The 15,164-nt window shown below is 34.2% G+C and overlaps 1 protein-coding gene across 5 annotated transcripts in view; it reads left to right on the top strand.

Annotated features, from left to right (window-relative positions):
* The window catches only part of DPH6 (diphthamine biosynthesis 6), a 202,449-nt gene that overhangs the window by 51,506 nt on the left and 135,779 nt on the right, over positions 1-15,164 (top strand). For all 5 annotated transcript variants that reach the window (XM_017827398.1, XM_017827397.1, XM_017827400.1 and 2 more), the window contains exons 6-7: positions 6,039-6,100; positions 12,366-12,460. In XM_017827398.1, coding sequence (XP_017682887.1) covers positions 6,039-6,100; positions 12,366-12,460 — 157 coding nt within the window. The remainder of the gene's footprint in view (positions 1-6,038; positions 6,101-12,365; positions 12,461-15,164) is intronic.

The raw sequence follows: 15,164 nt of genomic DNA, 5'->3' as shown, positions 1-15,164 counted from the left end.
AGAGTTACTATATCTTCAGGTTTCATCGCTGTACAATTCTCACAGTGGATAAATTACCCCATAGAAAAAAAAAAAGAAAAGAAGCATAAAAAAGCAAAAAAAGAAAAGCAAGGGGAAAAAGGAAGTAGATACATAATTGACTTGGGTGAATTTTGCTCTTTTTTACAATAAATTGGAAGTATTTTCATCTCAAATCTTTTAGAGGTGGAGTAATACCCAGTATTTATTGCACTTTTCTTCAATTTTATAAAAAAAATTAAGCAGCTTGTGGCAGTTTGAGACCCCCAAAAATCCAATTTCCAAGTCCAAGCCCCCCTCCCACAATTTACTTCAGTGTGAGAGGGTTTTCCAGACATAACACAAGACTCAGTATGGGGGGAAGGGAATTATATTACAATTTATTACTTAAATAAATACTGTAATACATTATATACACAATTCTAACTATCTCTCCTATGGTAAAGCAATATATTTACATTAGATAAAGTCCCTCCCTTCCCTCCAATAAAAGTTCAGAAGGGAAGAAGGAAAGATCCTTCCCACTTTCAGGGCAGCAGTGTCTCTCCTCTTCCAGGCAGCAGTCGTAGCTGGATTTGTTGTAGCTGGAAAATCTCTCTCTCCATTACAGTACATGGGTTTTCTGTCACTCCTTGGCCCTTCAGCTCCAGCCAAAGGTCTCTCTCCTGTGGACTGCGAAGGCAGGGACAAGGCTTGCCTCAGCACGTTCATATCACGGAATGCAAGACATTCCATGAAAGTCCCTTCCTCGTGGGGTCGAGTTCCCTTGAGTCAGAATGTTTAGGGCAGCTCTCAGTTCAGTCTTTGCCCCAAGCATTCTACCAGAGCTCCTTTGCTCTGTCTCAGTTGCCAACATGGCAACAGGGGGTCAAGGCCTCTTCCCCCGCATTCCATCCTGGTCCGGCTCCAGAACGTCTCTGAGCTTCTCAGCTCCTCTCTCCAGAGCTGCTGCATTTCAGGATTCCCTTCAAATGGAAGTCCACCCCCACCTTCTAAGAGGGGCCTCCAAGGGTTTGGGGAAATAAAGCCAGGCTCACCCCCAAACAGCCTCCGCTGAGCTTGGTCCTCTCTCTCTCTGTCGGATAGCTCTTAGTCTCTCAGCTTGGTTCCGTGCCATCTCTGCTGCTTGTTATCTCTTTTGGCTCTCAACCACAGTTCTCTGTTCAGTACTGCTCTGCTGCCACTTTCAGTGTCTCTGGCTACCCACTCACAGCAAGGAAACTTCCCCCATCTATTAGCTACAGTACTTTTCTAACTCCAGGGGAAAACACTTTTTACCCCATGACACAGCTTTTACCATTTTTTTTTTATGTTTTCAAGAAGGAGATTCAAGGAATCTATCCAGTTCACCAATCTTAACACAGCCTTTCATATGTGAAAGTTGTGAGGGAGTTAAGAATCAACTATGAACCTGTCAAGTTCTGCTACCAGACAAAAAGTTCACTTCTCAGCTCTTCACAGAAATGAAATCTAAATATGACAACAGGAATAATTTGCCTCAAGGCAATTTTAGGTATAGGTTTACGATTCATGAATATCTGTGTGGCATGTGCATTTCTACTTGGTGAAGGTTATCAGACATTCCTGCACTCCTACAGAGTAAACCTGTGTTGCCAACTATTACTGTTGTGTCTGGGCTTTTCCTGTGCTAATAAAAACATACTCTTTTATTCTGTACTCTGTAAATAATAGGGTTTGATCTTCCTTTTGAAAATCACTGATTTTTTATTGTTTACTTAGAAAGAAAAACAAAAAGGCACATTTAAAGTAGAGGATTTTACCTCCAAAATTAGTTCTGTTTTCTCTGTTCCAGTTCTAAGATGGGTGGTTGCATTTATCCTATATATTCTTTGCTTTCTATACATGTTTCTTTACCTTAGAGGTGCCATCACCTTATTGGTAACCTTGTTTTCTTTATCATAAAGAAACTGAGAAGAGAGAGATTAGTTTTGGTTCCAGAAAACTGAAGTTTTTCATTACCTCTTATTCAAAATTCTAAATAATTCTGCTCTTGGTGAGCAGCCGATTAGTATCTTTCCAGAAACCTTATTGTGCATTATATTGCCCTACATCATCAGAAGTTAAGTCTTTGTCCCTGACATTCGTAATGATGGCAGTTACTAATCTTGTCAACAATATTTATCGAGAAGTCAGGAAAAAAAAGAGATCTTCAAGTTGCTCTAACTTTAAAATAGGTTCCATTTTTTTCTCCAAAAGCCTATGCTAGTTCTATGAATATGATATTTCAAGAAGATTATGATAATAATAGGAATATTGAAGATTTGTTTTTAACCTTATTTTATGGAAGAAGTCAGCGAGTAATAAGATTTACTTTTTAAATTGTAATGTTGGTTAGTCAGGAAAGGATAGAGGTTTTTTCCCTGTTATCAACAGATAATACAGTTAACTCATATTTTATTGATTTGATAGTGATTCTTTTACAATCTGTTCATGTATTATGGGTTAGAGTTTGGTTAAATGTAGCTTTTAGAAGAACTTTTATGTACCACCATTTTATGTACCACCATTTCTTAAACCCAATAATTATGATTAATTTTTATTTATTTGACATTTTACTTAGAGGTAAAAATAGAATTTTTTATATTAAAAATCTTTGTTCAAAATCAAGACTATTTTGAAATTCTGAACATGTATAAGACATGTTCTTGTTAGTCAGATGACGCTCTAGAATGTGGATTTTATTAGCTGAATGTAATACCATGAAAATGTAACATGGTTTTCTAATGGTCTTGATAAATGCAAGTAATATCATGTATTTACCCCTAAGGTGAGGGCTTTATACTACACTAATACATATATAGAAAGTGAACCATTTAAAATACAGTTCCTTTGCATAACTTAACAGTAGTGAAATGCCTTTTACTAATGTTCTTTTTTTCACTACAGAACAAAACCCTGAATTTCTGCCCCAATCTTTTTGACATTGCTGCAGTTATCTACAGCACTTGTCTTGTGGAATTGCATAAAAGCGTTCTGCAACCATGGTTGATGTCTTCAGAAAGGAGTTCTGCTCCTGTCAATGGATTTATCAGGAATTACAGATGGAGTAGAAATTACTTGGAAGTGATTATACCATTTGTGCTATCACTTACCGATTTTACAGTAAAACTAGTCTACAAAACTGGAGGTGAAAGCACAATTTGTTAAAAACAGCATTATCAAATCTTTTGAGATGTTTCTGTCATCATGTACCGGTCTGTCTCAGAGAAATAAAGCCCCACTTGCTCTCTTGGCAGCACATAATAAATTGATGGATGTAGTTCAGTTGGGGAGTTAAAATGCATTGAAAATAATGGCTCATAACATTTTAGGGTTAACATTTATTCATAGATGATGCAATTAAATAAAACAGGCATTAACTTCAAGGTCAGTCAGTGAAGTAATAAAAGTGAATATTTTAATTGAATTGTAATTGCTTCCCATTGATACATGCAAGTTAAGTAAAATAGATGTCAGTGCTGCAAACTGTAGTTCCTAATTAATTTCTTAATTCTACATACAGTCATCCAGGCCCTGGACCTTGTTGTTTGTTTTACCACCCTTCCAGCTTACTTCACATGTAGTTATACTGAGGAAAAATTTGGAGGTCGTAGTACTAAGAATTTACAATACATTGTTTTTCTCTTTAGTCTCAGCCATTTCAGGAATCTGAATCAATCTACTCCTTTGTTTAAAGAAAAAACATACCAAATAGAACTTTGGATTTATAATAACAGTTTTGTAGGTATGGTTCTAGATACTTCATTATACTAATTGTAGCAGCAGATGTACAGCTGTATCTGTGCATGCATACTGTTAGAGATTTGAGATGTGGATTAGTGGTTCTGCAAATTACAGGTTACATTAGTTCTTGATGCCTTTACCAGGTAAGGCAATCTCTATTCAATCATAATACACACCTATTGAAAACTGAAATAATATTTTTCAAAAGAAAGACAAGCTGTACAGAAGTAGAATTCTGCTGAGAAACAGAAAGGGTACGTTGTACTTCCACAGATTTTCATTTAAGTGTGGGATATTACTAAGGAGTTTTTTAGTGTATACACAGACAATCTGTTTGTATTTTATTAACTATTTATATCATAGTTTCTTTTGAATTATTGTTTTGTGTTCATTAGGAGACAGAACAGTAGGTATACCTGTGATATCAAAGAGAATTTTGTGAAAGAAATAATATATTAGTGTGTCTGGTTCTGAAAACTTTTTCCCTTCTCACATGCTTGTAAACCTTGGTTTAAATTTAAAGGAAGTCAACTTGATTTTATCAAGGAGAGGGGGATTACTTATATTAGAAAAGTAATTATGTTAAGGAAGAATGTTAATATAAATGTGTGAAATGAGTACTATAATATGGTACTCATTTGTTTATTTTAAGACAAATTGCTTATTTGGCCTATCCCATTACAATCAAAGACATAATGCTAAGCTGGTGTAAATTGGAAGAGATCACTAGAATCATTTGGACTATTGAAATTGAATGAATATATTTCAAAATTATTTCCACGAGAATAAATTATTATTATTATTGTATATCTAGCACACACATTTTAGTCTGTTAATAAAAAGCAATAAACCAATATGAAAAAGGAATAGAGGGGGGAAAAAACCCTCAGTCTTCTTTGACTTTAATTATTAAGCAGTTCTAAAAGCATTCCCCTAGATAGTAAGGGAATTTTTAATGTGCATTAATGAAATATTTAAAAACTTTGCTAGTGTTTTGAAATCTCATTCACTCTTAACTTGTTTTAGTTTCACTGGAATTTAAATATACCAAGATCGTGATTGTAAAAATTAAGACATATCAGCTATTTTAGCTCACCAGTGCCTTTATATAATAGTGTACTGAACATTTATGGAACAGCTTTCATCATCAATGATCTAAAGTGCTTTGCAAGGTGCATACTTCAGAAATTGCTTCTGAATTGAGTCATTCTGGTGGCAGCTCTTTAATGATACCTATTATTGTATAAAGCAGTTGAGTAGGAAGAAATGGGCAAGTGTTGCTATCACTACCAGAGAAAAGTACAAACCATGATAACTAAGAGTAGTAAAAATGTAATAACTGAAAATTTTCCACTGTTCCTTCACTTTCAGAAGTTATCATTTTGTTTTTTCTCATTTAGTTCGTATGGTACGACTTTTTGACCACTTAGTGTCAAATCCAACTAGCATACTTATTTGGTGGAAGATGTCAGCTCTTGAAGCAGTTGTTCCTGGATGTTTTTTATCACACTACTGATTTCTGCCAATTATTTGATTTGTCCCTGAGAAGTGACCATTAACTGCCATGAGTTGGCCAAACTCAAAAAGTCAGAAAGCTGAAATAGGAATGCAGAGGAGCAAGTTAGAGTAGCTATCAAATGTTAATAGGGCTTACATTCTTACAAAGAAAAATAAATCAAAATGTAGGCATCATACACAATATTTTGTGGTGGATCAAAAGGTGCAACATTCAAAACATTCTGTAAGTCTGAGTTTTCTTTGTATCTCCATCCTTTTTAATCTTAAATATTTGTATGGGGGTAATACACACAGAGAATGTGATTTGGCAGAAAAATATGGAAATTACTCTGTGTCCCTTTCAGTTGCAGGAACTATAAAAAAAATAACTTGTATTTGAATTTAGTAGATATCTACAAAGGTAACTTCTGGCTCAAAGAGATAATATCTGTATAGTATTGCTATTACCATGGACCTGTGTGTTTACTTCACTGGTTAGTGAAATTTCTAAGAAAGGAAAACAATAGCTTTTGCAGTTGACATGTAGTGAAGTGGTAGTGAGCTTTATTTTTCCACAAAGATAGAAACTAGTTGCCTAGAGGGGATAAGAGAAAGTTCTGACTAAATGTGTTTTCTTTAGGATAGAAATTATTTTAGATACTGTGGGGTTTCTAAGGGAGACGTCCTATATTTTAAAAAAAAAACAACAACAAAACCTTTCTTGTCGTCATAACAGTATTTCATAAGAAATATTTTTACTCTTTTGGGGTTTTTTGCAGGTTTGGATCCAGATAAGCATCTAGGAAAAACTCTAGATCAAATGGAGCCTCTTCTTTTAGAGGTGAGTATTACTTAAAGGATACTCATACAGGTAAAGTTGCAATTAAAAAGTAACACAGGCAGAAATTCTTTAAAATTAACCTAATAAAAATTTACTTTCAGAAATTAGGTGCTAACCCAAAGCTTATCTTTGTAGATAGAATATAAGCCTCTGATATGCACTTTCAATATGAAAAATATTATTTCTTGACATAGTTCACAAACGGTCTCAACATCTTTAAAACAAACTATAGGCAAGGAACCTCAATATTGCAGTAACACTAACTTGTATGTCAATATGATAAAGCTAAATAATTGCAAGCAAGTTGGAGATTTTCACAGCAAGAAATGGTAGTGGTAAAATCACAGGTGATAAAGAACATCCCCAAAGATATCCCTATCTGGAGGTTTCCTACCATTTACATAATCAGACTGCATAAAGTAGGGTCTTTCAAAAATTAAATAGGAGGTTTATTCCTGAGGATGTACTTAATTGTGTGCAAAGGGTTATGTGGCCCAAAAAGCAGGAAAATGCTTGTAGGCAGAGCTAATAGACTCATTTAAAGAAAAATAATTTAACTAGGGAAAAGGAAAAAGACCAGATTTTGTACTTGAGTCTTCTTTGAGTTTGATGTAGAAGCATCAAACATCACGCTACATAAAGTTTAAGAATAACAGTTCTGAAAGCATGTTTTTACATATTATCTGTAAGAATGCCAGTTTACCAGAATTCCTTGTCCTTGAGCCTGTTAAAAACCCACAAGTATTTTCTTGTTTGGCTATTAAGAGAGTCTTGATGTAGCTTTCATCAGTGTAGGCTGTCTAAATTTCCATAAAATGATCTTCCAATAATACTTTTCATTGTTAATCTGGATGGTTACCATTCAGCCTGGCTTCATAAGTTATTTTTCTGGAACACTTAAGGGCATGGCAAATTTGCAGAAGAGAAAGAGAAAGTAACCAGATTTTGCTACTGAAAGACAGTGGAGTTACACAGCAATTATATCTTGAGTTTAACTCCATTTTTTTAGTTATTTACATGGCTGGAGAGAAGAAGATAGATAATTGATGCTTGGCAAACTGAAGAGGAAGAATTAAGGTCCATAACATTCAAATAACCTTACTTGAAGAGATTATGTTGGTCTGTTCTTAGCTTGAGGTTGTTGCTTCAGAGCTGGAGGATCTGGCCAGAAATCTTCCCCTCCCCTCCACTATGTAAAGTGTTTGATATAAAGAGCCCATTCTTTATCTATTTTTTGTGAGTCTTTCTTCACTTAGTTCTTTAGATCATCTCAACTACAGCAAAAATTCAAGAATACCAGGGAGTAGGAAGGAAAGATGTTTTCTCCTGCTCCAGAATAAGGGAAGGAAGGAAAGTAGGGAATTAAATATTTTCCTTGTAGTACAGGTAAAAAAGCAGTGGCAGAGACATACAGTAGGAGTACACAAAAATAAGTGTACTTTAACTATATATAAAATATTTTTGATATTTTGCCAGCAGCAGACATTTTATTTCAAGGAGTGATAAAAAAGTTACACTTAAACCAGTAAATAATTGCTAAATCTAGATATATCTGTAAGATACAAGAATAGTTAGAAGAGAGAGTGGATTTATCCTGGAAAGTATAGATTGGATTTCTACAGGAAAAGGAAGGAAGAGGGAATGAGTTCACTACTTCAAGCATCACTGAACTTTTGGATTAGGTAATGTAATCTAATTGAACACTGAGCTGGTTTTGGAAGCTGTGTTAGCATAGCTGTTTGTCTCAGCTAATGATCCAGTAAGAACCAGAGACCACAAGTTTCAGTTCACCACTCATGATAATGGTTAGACTGCTTCCAGCAGCCTGACTGCTAAGTTGGCAGTGCACTGCATGAACGTGATGCACTTCAGACTTGGTTGCAATTCACGTTTGTGTCATAGGCTGACTCTGACACTGAGATGCTGTATAGTGCTTTTCCGTTGCTGTGGAAAAGCAGTTGTACTGACTTGTGAAGTCATGTTCTGTGGGCACTGTAGAAGTGACCACAGATTGATAATTTCCCAGAAATGGAAGATTTTTGGAGTCACAAAGATCTTGGAAGATCTTTGGAGTCCCATGTAAATAATACATAGTTTAAGAATATTTACATGCTCCTCCCCTAGTTTGTTGCTGCATGTCACTAAAGCAAAGTTTCTGTTTCTCACAGCTCTCTTTCTTTAAAATCTTATTAAATGACAGTTATGGAAATATAAAATTTTATAATCATGAAACAATGAACAACTTATTGTGGAATAGATTGAACAGAAGCGTCAACATTGCTGTAATATCAATTCCATACTGATTCATCAAATCCAACATTTGGATAAATTAATACTTATGTGGGACAAGTTATGTAAGCCAAAAGGAGGAAAGTACTGTCTCTGCATTCACAGAAAGCTTCTGTTACCAAAATTCAAGTTGCAACTTCAGTGGGGTTCAGATGGATAGCTACTCACCTCAGTTGAATCAGCAGTCTTGACTTTCTTTAAAACTGTAGCAGCAAGTATTGCAATTTTAGTTGTGCTAATAAGAAGTATTCTTCTGCATTTGATGTCACCATCCTTAATTTTAAAAAGAAAATAATAAACTATGAAATCCAAAGCTACCTGGTACTTTTTGTGAATTAAATGTATTCTTCATGGTGTTTGATGGCTCAGTTGAAGTGATTCTTCCTTACTTGGTTTCACTGAAATTATTACTGTCGTGGCTTAATCTCAAACCCCGTATTTGCAGGTTTTATCTGTTATTGATAAAACAGTAAATAGATTTTGGATTTGTAGGGAGTATCTTTTACTTTTGGCGTGTGTTCACAAAGTTCAACCTCTCTGGTACTACATATAAGGAAATAGAACTTAACTTTTTTTTGTTGTTGTTTTTAATTGTACTAAAAGTTTACCTTAAGGAACAGGCAGTGAGACCAGAGTTGACTTGTATTACTAGAATGTGCCTGTTACAGTTTGTCTTTTGGATACATAACAAATAAACATGAAGTAATAGTTTTATTTTTAGAAAAAAAAATCTCTAGTTGAGGCATTATAAGAGGCATGTTAATGTTAATTGGAAAAAATAACCCCAACAAACAAATAAATCCACAACCCACAAGTTCAAAAATATATATTATCACCTAAATTTTCAGTCTTCTTATTTACATTAGTTTATGTGTACAGTAGAAATTATAATAATTACTGACATGGAGGTGAGGTATTTTGCTGCTGTAGTAGCAGACAAATGGATGACTAATGACTGGGAAAAACTTTTTGCAAACATTTTTCTACTACATACAGGGTGTTGAACTTATGAGCACCATGATGATCTGCCACATACTTTTAGCAGGAGTGAATTTTACTGGCTCAGGACATGGGCATTGCGGAAAGGAGAGTTTTTGAACTGTAGCTTTTTTCTAAATTATAGGTCTTTGATTAATTATTGAGGAGTGGTTGCTAGATAATTTCTAAATTATTAAGTTGCTTTCATGTCCCAGTGTTTCCTCTGTAACAGGAGTCTTAGCTTTTTAAGCTAAAGAATTTTCTGGCAACTTGCGAAATCTCAAGAGGGTGCTTCCACTCTCCTTAGAATTCATTAACAGAATGGTAAATGGACATTATGGTTATATTTGTCCATACTTCTAGCTCTGCTAATAGACAATAGGAAAACGTTTGTTTATATGCTTGCCTCAGAAATTGATGAGAATATCTTGATATAAAGAGCATTTGTGTAGTTACAAGAATTTACTAAGTATTACAATTTCTGTCTAGGAAGAAAGTGTTCATTTAAAAAAGGAATCACTTCGTATATTTATCTTTGATTACTGAAGTTAAGTGAGAAAATCAGTTTTAATCACTGTGTTTTCTTCCCAAGATAGGACTAGACTGTTCTTTGGGTAGTGTTTGGGCTAGTCGTTTATATACGCTGTGTCTCATTCAGTACTTAAGATAAGTTTTGTGTAGTCTACAAGATGTTTTCTTCATATACTCCTTTTGGATTCTGAATTAGACTTGCATTACTTGCAATAAGTTAAGTGTAATTTGTAAAATTGCAGTTTTCTGGCTCATCTGAACAAGAAGGCAGATTTAGCAATCATAAAATTTATATTAGAGTCCAAGCTGTCATATTGTTATGAATATAGCATCCAATCTGCAAAACAAAATAATTTGTCTTCAAAAAAATGTTAATATTCTAAATTACTAAAAGGCACAGTTCTGATGTCATTGATGACATTTTAAAAATATTGCTGACTTTGTTAAATGAACATTAAGAATCTGTTCTATGAGCTCCTGTTCCTGTTGACATTTGTGGGAACTGAAAATCCTTTAGCACCTTTTATAATTGGTGTCAAGAATGACGCTGAAGCCAGTGACATTGAAAATGAGGATTTCGCACAACAAAGATAGGAAATAGTATCACATCTTTTGAGTATTCAATGTTAATTTGCCAATACTTATTCTAGACACGAATGTTTACAAGCAGAGCTACCAATTTTGAAAGTGACTTGGAAATGGTCATTCCTAGTATTCACCGTGGAAAGATTACATTTAGAAAGATCTTTCCTGGTTTTCTCTCCTTCATTTTTTAAATAGTTTTCTTAAGGTTTTTTTGTAACAAGAGTAAGAATAAAAGGTTTTGACTAACTGTTTTGTAGGTTGTCCATTCTTGTTGCATCAACATTAATTATTCTTGATGTATTTGTCCTATAGAAACCTTGTTGCCATTGTTGACAGATGGAGTTGTCTTTTATGTCAGGAGTATAATTTTTTAATGAGCACTTGATTAAAGGTTTTCTTTTGCTCCTTTTCTTTGAAAGAAAATGGGAAAGGAAAAATGAAAAATAACTCTCATAACAAGACATTGAAAAAAATTTTAATACATGTTCCAAAAGAGATTTAGATTTTACACCACTAAACTAAATATTCACATAGAACATTACCAAGGTATTGTTTTATCAGAGCATTTTCCTTTTTTTCAGTTTAAAGGCTAAAGAGTTTTTAGGCCTTTGGTGTAAGTAACTAAAATTATAAACATTCTTTGAAGTTTTAAAATAAAAAAAAAGACTTTCAAAGAGAACTGTAAAATAACACAAACTGTGCATTCAGCTTCACTAATAAAAATATGGTATCATTTGAATATATCAAATAGACTTGCTACACAAATATTCTGGTAACCATTTAAAACATGGAACCTACAATGTATACTATAAATAACCCAGTCTCATGTTTGCCTAAAAGGTAACAAGCAACAGATTTGGAATTATTTTCTTGCCTCCAAACAGAGTTTTTCTAACCCTCTTTGACATATTGTGGAGAACTGCATTGCTACTTCAACTGCAGAAGCATCATGGGTGGGTTTCTGCTCCTTTAAGGAAATGCATAAAAGAGTTAAATAAATATTCCCAATACTAATATTGGTGTTTGCAATGGAGTTGAAGACTGCAGTTCAGCTTCTCATGAGCTACTTAAAGCAGAATGTTAGTACTTGGGATGGGACTTGGCTTGAAGCAGCTACTGCTGTGACGCTTAACAAGGTGATATAATCTGGTGCTGGAAAGATGGATTTCTCCTGCAGACAAAGAGGGGGCTTCCCTATGCTCAGGCGTGGTACAAGGTGCTGGGTAGTGGGATATCCAGAGCTTCAAAATCATCATAAATATATGTTGATTTGGAAAGAATATTCAGTACAATTTATAATGGAAACAAGTTTTTTCCCCTTTAGATCTTGCTTTAGCTTTTTGCTTTTGACTTAGAAAATGCTCATTGGTTCTATTTGTTAGATTTTTTTTGAAGGAATGAGTATTTATCAAAATATAGAATGCAGTTGTTCAATCTGTTGTCAAAAGATGTCTTCACTGTATGCTTCTGTGTGAAGTGCTATGTCTTGTGTTGATTTCACAGTACAAGTTTCTTGCAGAGGTGAACTAGCTATGCTAAAGAGAGTTAGACAAATATGAGAATCTGAATATGGCCTCTGAGGAAGATGACCTAGGAATTAATTTGTTTATCTGAATGTTACAGTGCCAGTTCTACTTAAACTATAACACATTGGTAATTTTTAGATCACTGTAATAAGCATACAAAGAAATCAAGAACCTGTTGTATGATGTTTGGGTTTTTTCAGCCATATAATGGGTAGTTCTTTAGAAAGTACATGTTGTGGTTTAACCTCAGCCAACAAATAGTGTATACCCTGCTGGTTTTGACATTTTTAGCTCTATATGTTTAATAGGCTGCTTTAATGTAATACTTGTGTGTTTTAATTTCCCTTCTGTGCTAGCTCTCTGAGAAATATGGAGTCCATGTTTGTGGAGAAGGTGGAGAATATGAAACGTTCACTCTGGACTGCCCTTTATTTAAGAAGAAAATAGTTGTGTAAGGAACAGTTTCTTCTATTTCCTTATATTAAAGTACATATCAAAAGTTTATCTTGAGACAACTAGAGGTGGTAAGAGGTAAAACATGGCATTGGCAGTGGTAAAATATGTTCTCTAAGTTCACACACACTTTGTTTAACCCTGGCAAAGTCCTCTGAAAACCTAAATCAATACTTGACAAGATGAGGCCTTCAAAGAGGTCTATAAACTTTTAGACATTTGCTCTTTCATTTACTTGCTGATTATGACCTGCAGTAAAACTGATACCTACACACTGACACTTTTATCCTTTCAAGAAGTGTAAATTGCCTGTAATATTTATCTTTCATTACAGCTAAATTTGATAAACTGCCACATCAGTAGCCTGTGGGTCCCATTAGTTGTGTGTGTATGTGTGTGTGAGTGTGTGAGTTTAGCGGCTTAGAATGATAGTGATAAACGTTTTTCTTCAATTACTACAGGATATTTTAAATACAAACTTTCCATGAATCCATCTCAATTACACTGCGTAGTTTATTCCTTTGACATAATTTACTAAAATCTGTGTAGTTAAATATGGAAAATCATAGAATCATAGAATCACAGAATCAGCTGGGTTGGAAGGGACCAACTATCATCAAGTCCAACCCTTGATCCACTACTGCTGCAGTTGCTAGATCATGGCACTTAGTGCCACATCCAGTCTTATCTTAAAAGCCTCCAGGGATGGAGAATCCACTACTTCCGTGGGCAGCCCATTCCAATGTCTGATTGCCCTCTCTTTGTGTCTTGTTTCTTATTAGCCTGTTAAGTAGCTAAGCCTCTTTGCTTCAAGTGAGAAATTTTGGCTGCTGTTTCTTTTCTTAACAAGTAAACAGACTATTAATCATGTATTGGTGATTGATTCTCAGTTGTCTTAGTGAGGGTCAAGATTATGGAGCATATAGACATGATTAAGGCTTTCATGGTGAAGGTCTATTTGTTTCACTTCAGTGTAAGACTGGGATCTGTCTGTGTAAGCAATAGAGAACAAAGAACAGTTAGCTCTGTTTCATTGCATGGCGTTTGGGAGGAGATCAATAGACAAATTGGTAAAAGTGTTGGCAGGTAGTCTGTCACATATCGCTGAAATACTGGTTGACTGTACCCTTCATTTGAGATCAACCAAAGGGCAGTTTAAATAGGAATGTATTATAATATATTTTAAATGTATTTGACGCTATGAGTGGTTTAAAGACAGTTCAAGTAACTAGGAAAAGCTAAAACAGAGGTGGTCTGACTGAGTTGTTTTTATTTCTCTTGGTGATACTCCAAATAATAATAAAAGTTAACAATAAATTCACAAAAAATACATAAAAACCAAATATATAAATCGGTGAGTATTTAATAATAAATATATGGCGCAGTGGACTGATAACAGTTCCTCAACTATTTCTAAATATACATTTCCATAATGGAAACTGAATAGCTGCATTGGCATTCTGTGTCTCTGGCTTCATTAGTCCTGCTTAACTCTTACATTATTCATGTAATAAAGACATGTCCTTTGAGGGGCCATGCACATGAAATCTATTACTTTATGAACATGTTAAGAAAAATATTTTGTAGTTCCTTTGTCATTAAATAAGTTACAAGTTTAGTTATTTTCTACTATCCATTCTTGCTTTTCATATACATTGAATCTAAACAGACTTTGTTATCCTGTTAACTCTGCTAGAATAGTTTCCAAATGTTTAGATATCCATGGTTCAGGTATACATCTGCTCTGCTGTACTGGTGAACGGGGACATGCAGGATGCAAGTAGGACTGCTTCTTTTACTTTGAAGTTAAATATTTTTTTTTCACATTTACTAGGTATTCTTTAAATTCAGCAGGCACATACAGTTAATACCTAATTTTTGTCATTCTAATATCAGCTTTTCTGTAATTAGTTTTAAGCAGTAAATGCATCACTGAAAAGTACTAAATTTCCTCTATATTGGATTTGAATGACAAGCAGAAAATGTTTATTGAGAACGTACTCAGACACAGAGGATACCCTGGTATGAGGTACCACTGAAGTTTTGGTGTCTGTTTTTTTGTATTTTTAATGATATATTCCTGTTACTAAATATTTCCAAAGTCATTTTCTACTGATTTTTGTTAGAAGACACCATGGTCATTTGAAAAAAATGTTTTTAATCTTAAGGAACTATCTAAAAGTATCTTATGTTCATATATTAAATATAAACAATATTTTAATCATAAAAAATCTTGCTAATTACTCTGAAGAATGAAGCTGAGGCATATTTATCATAATACTTTAAAAGTTTGCTTAAAGGGAAGTGGACCTTCTTATGTTAAAGGTATTTATAATTATTGTGCAATATTTTGTTATTTTACATCTCAAAATACATTTTCTAGAATGGCTATTTCTGTTAATTTTACTCTTTAATTAAGGCACTGGGATCTGGCTGAGACTTCAACTGGTTTGAGTTTGCTTGGGTTTTATGTAGCATTACTAGAAATCTATCTATATGATCTTATTGAACACTATGAAGGTACAAAGGGCACTGTGGTTTCAAGAAAGTTATGTGTTCTTAGTCCTTATTTACAATGATTCTGGGATTTTCTTGTACTGCGCTTGAGTTTCTTTAATGTTTTCTTTGCGTTTCTCACCTTCTGATGTTTGTTTCCTAGAGCTACCTTTTTCTTAAGTAGTAAAATCATGCAGATGGATATA

This window comes from Lepidothrix coronata, unplaced genomic scaffold, assembly GCF_001604755.1.
Source record: "Lepidothrix coronata isolate B3197 unplaced genomic scaffold, Lepidothrix_coronata-1.0 Scaffold138, whole genome shotgun sequence".
NCBI lineage: Eukaryota > Metazoa > Chordata > Aves > Passeriformes > Pipridae > Lepidothrix > Lepidothrix coronata.
This window is presented reverse-complemented; position numbering and strand designations above follow the sequence as displayed.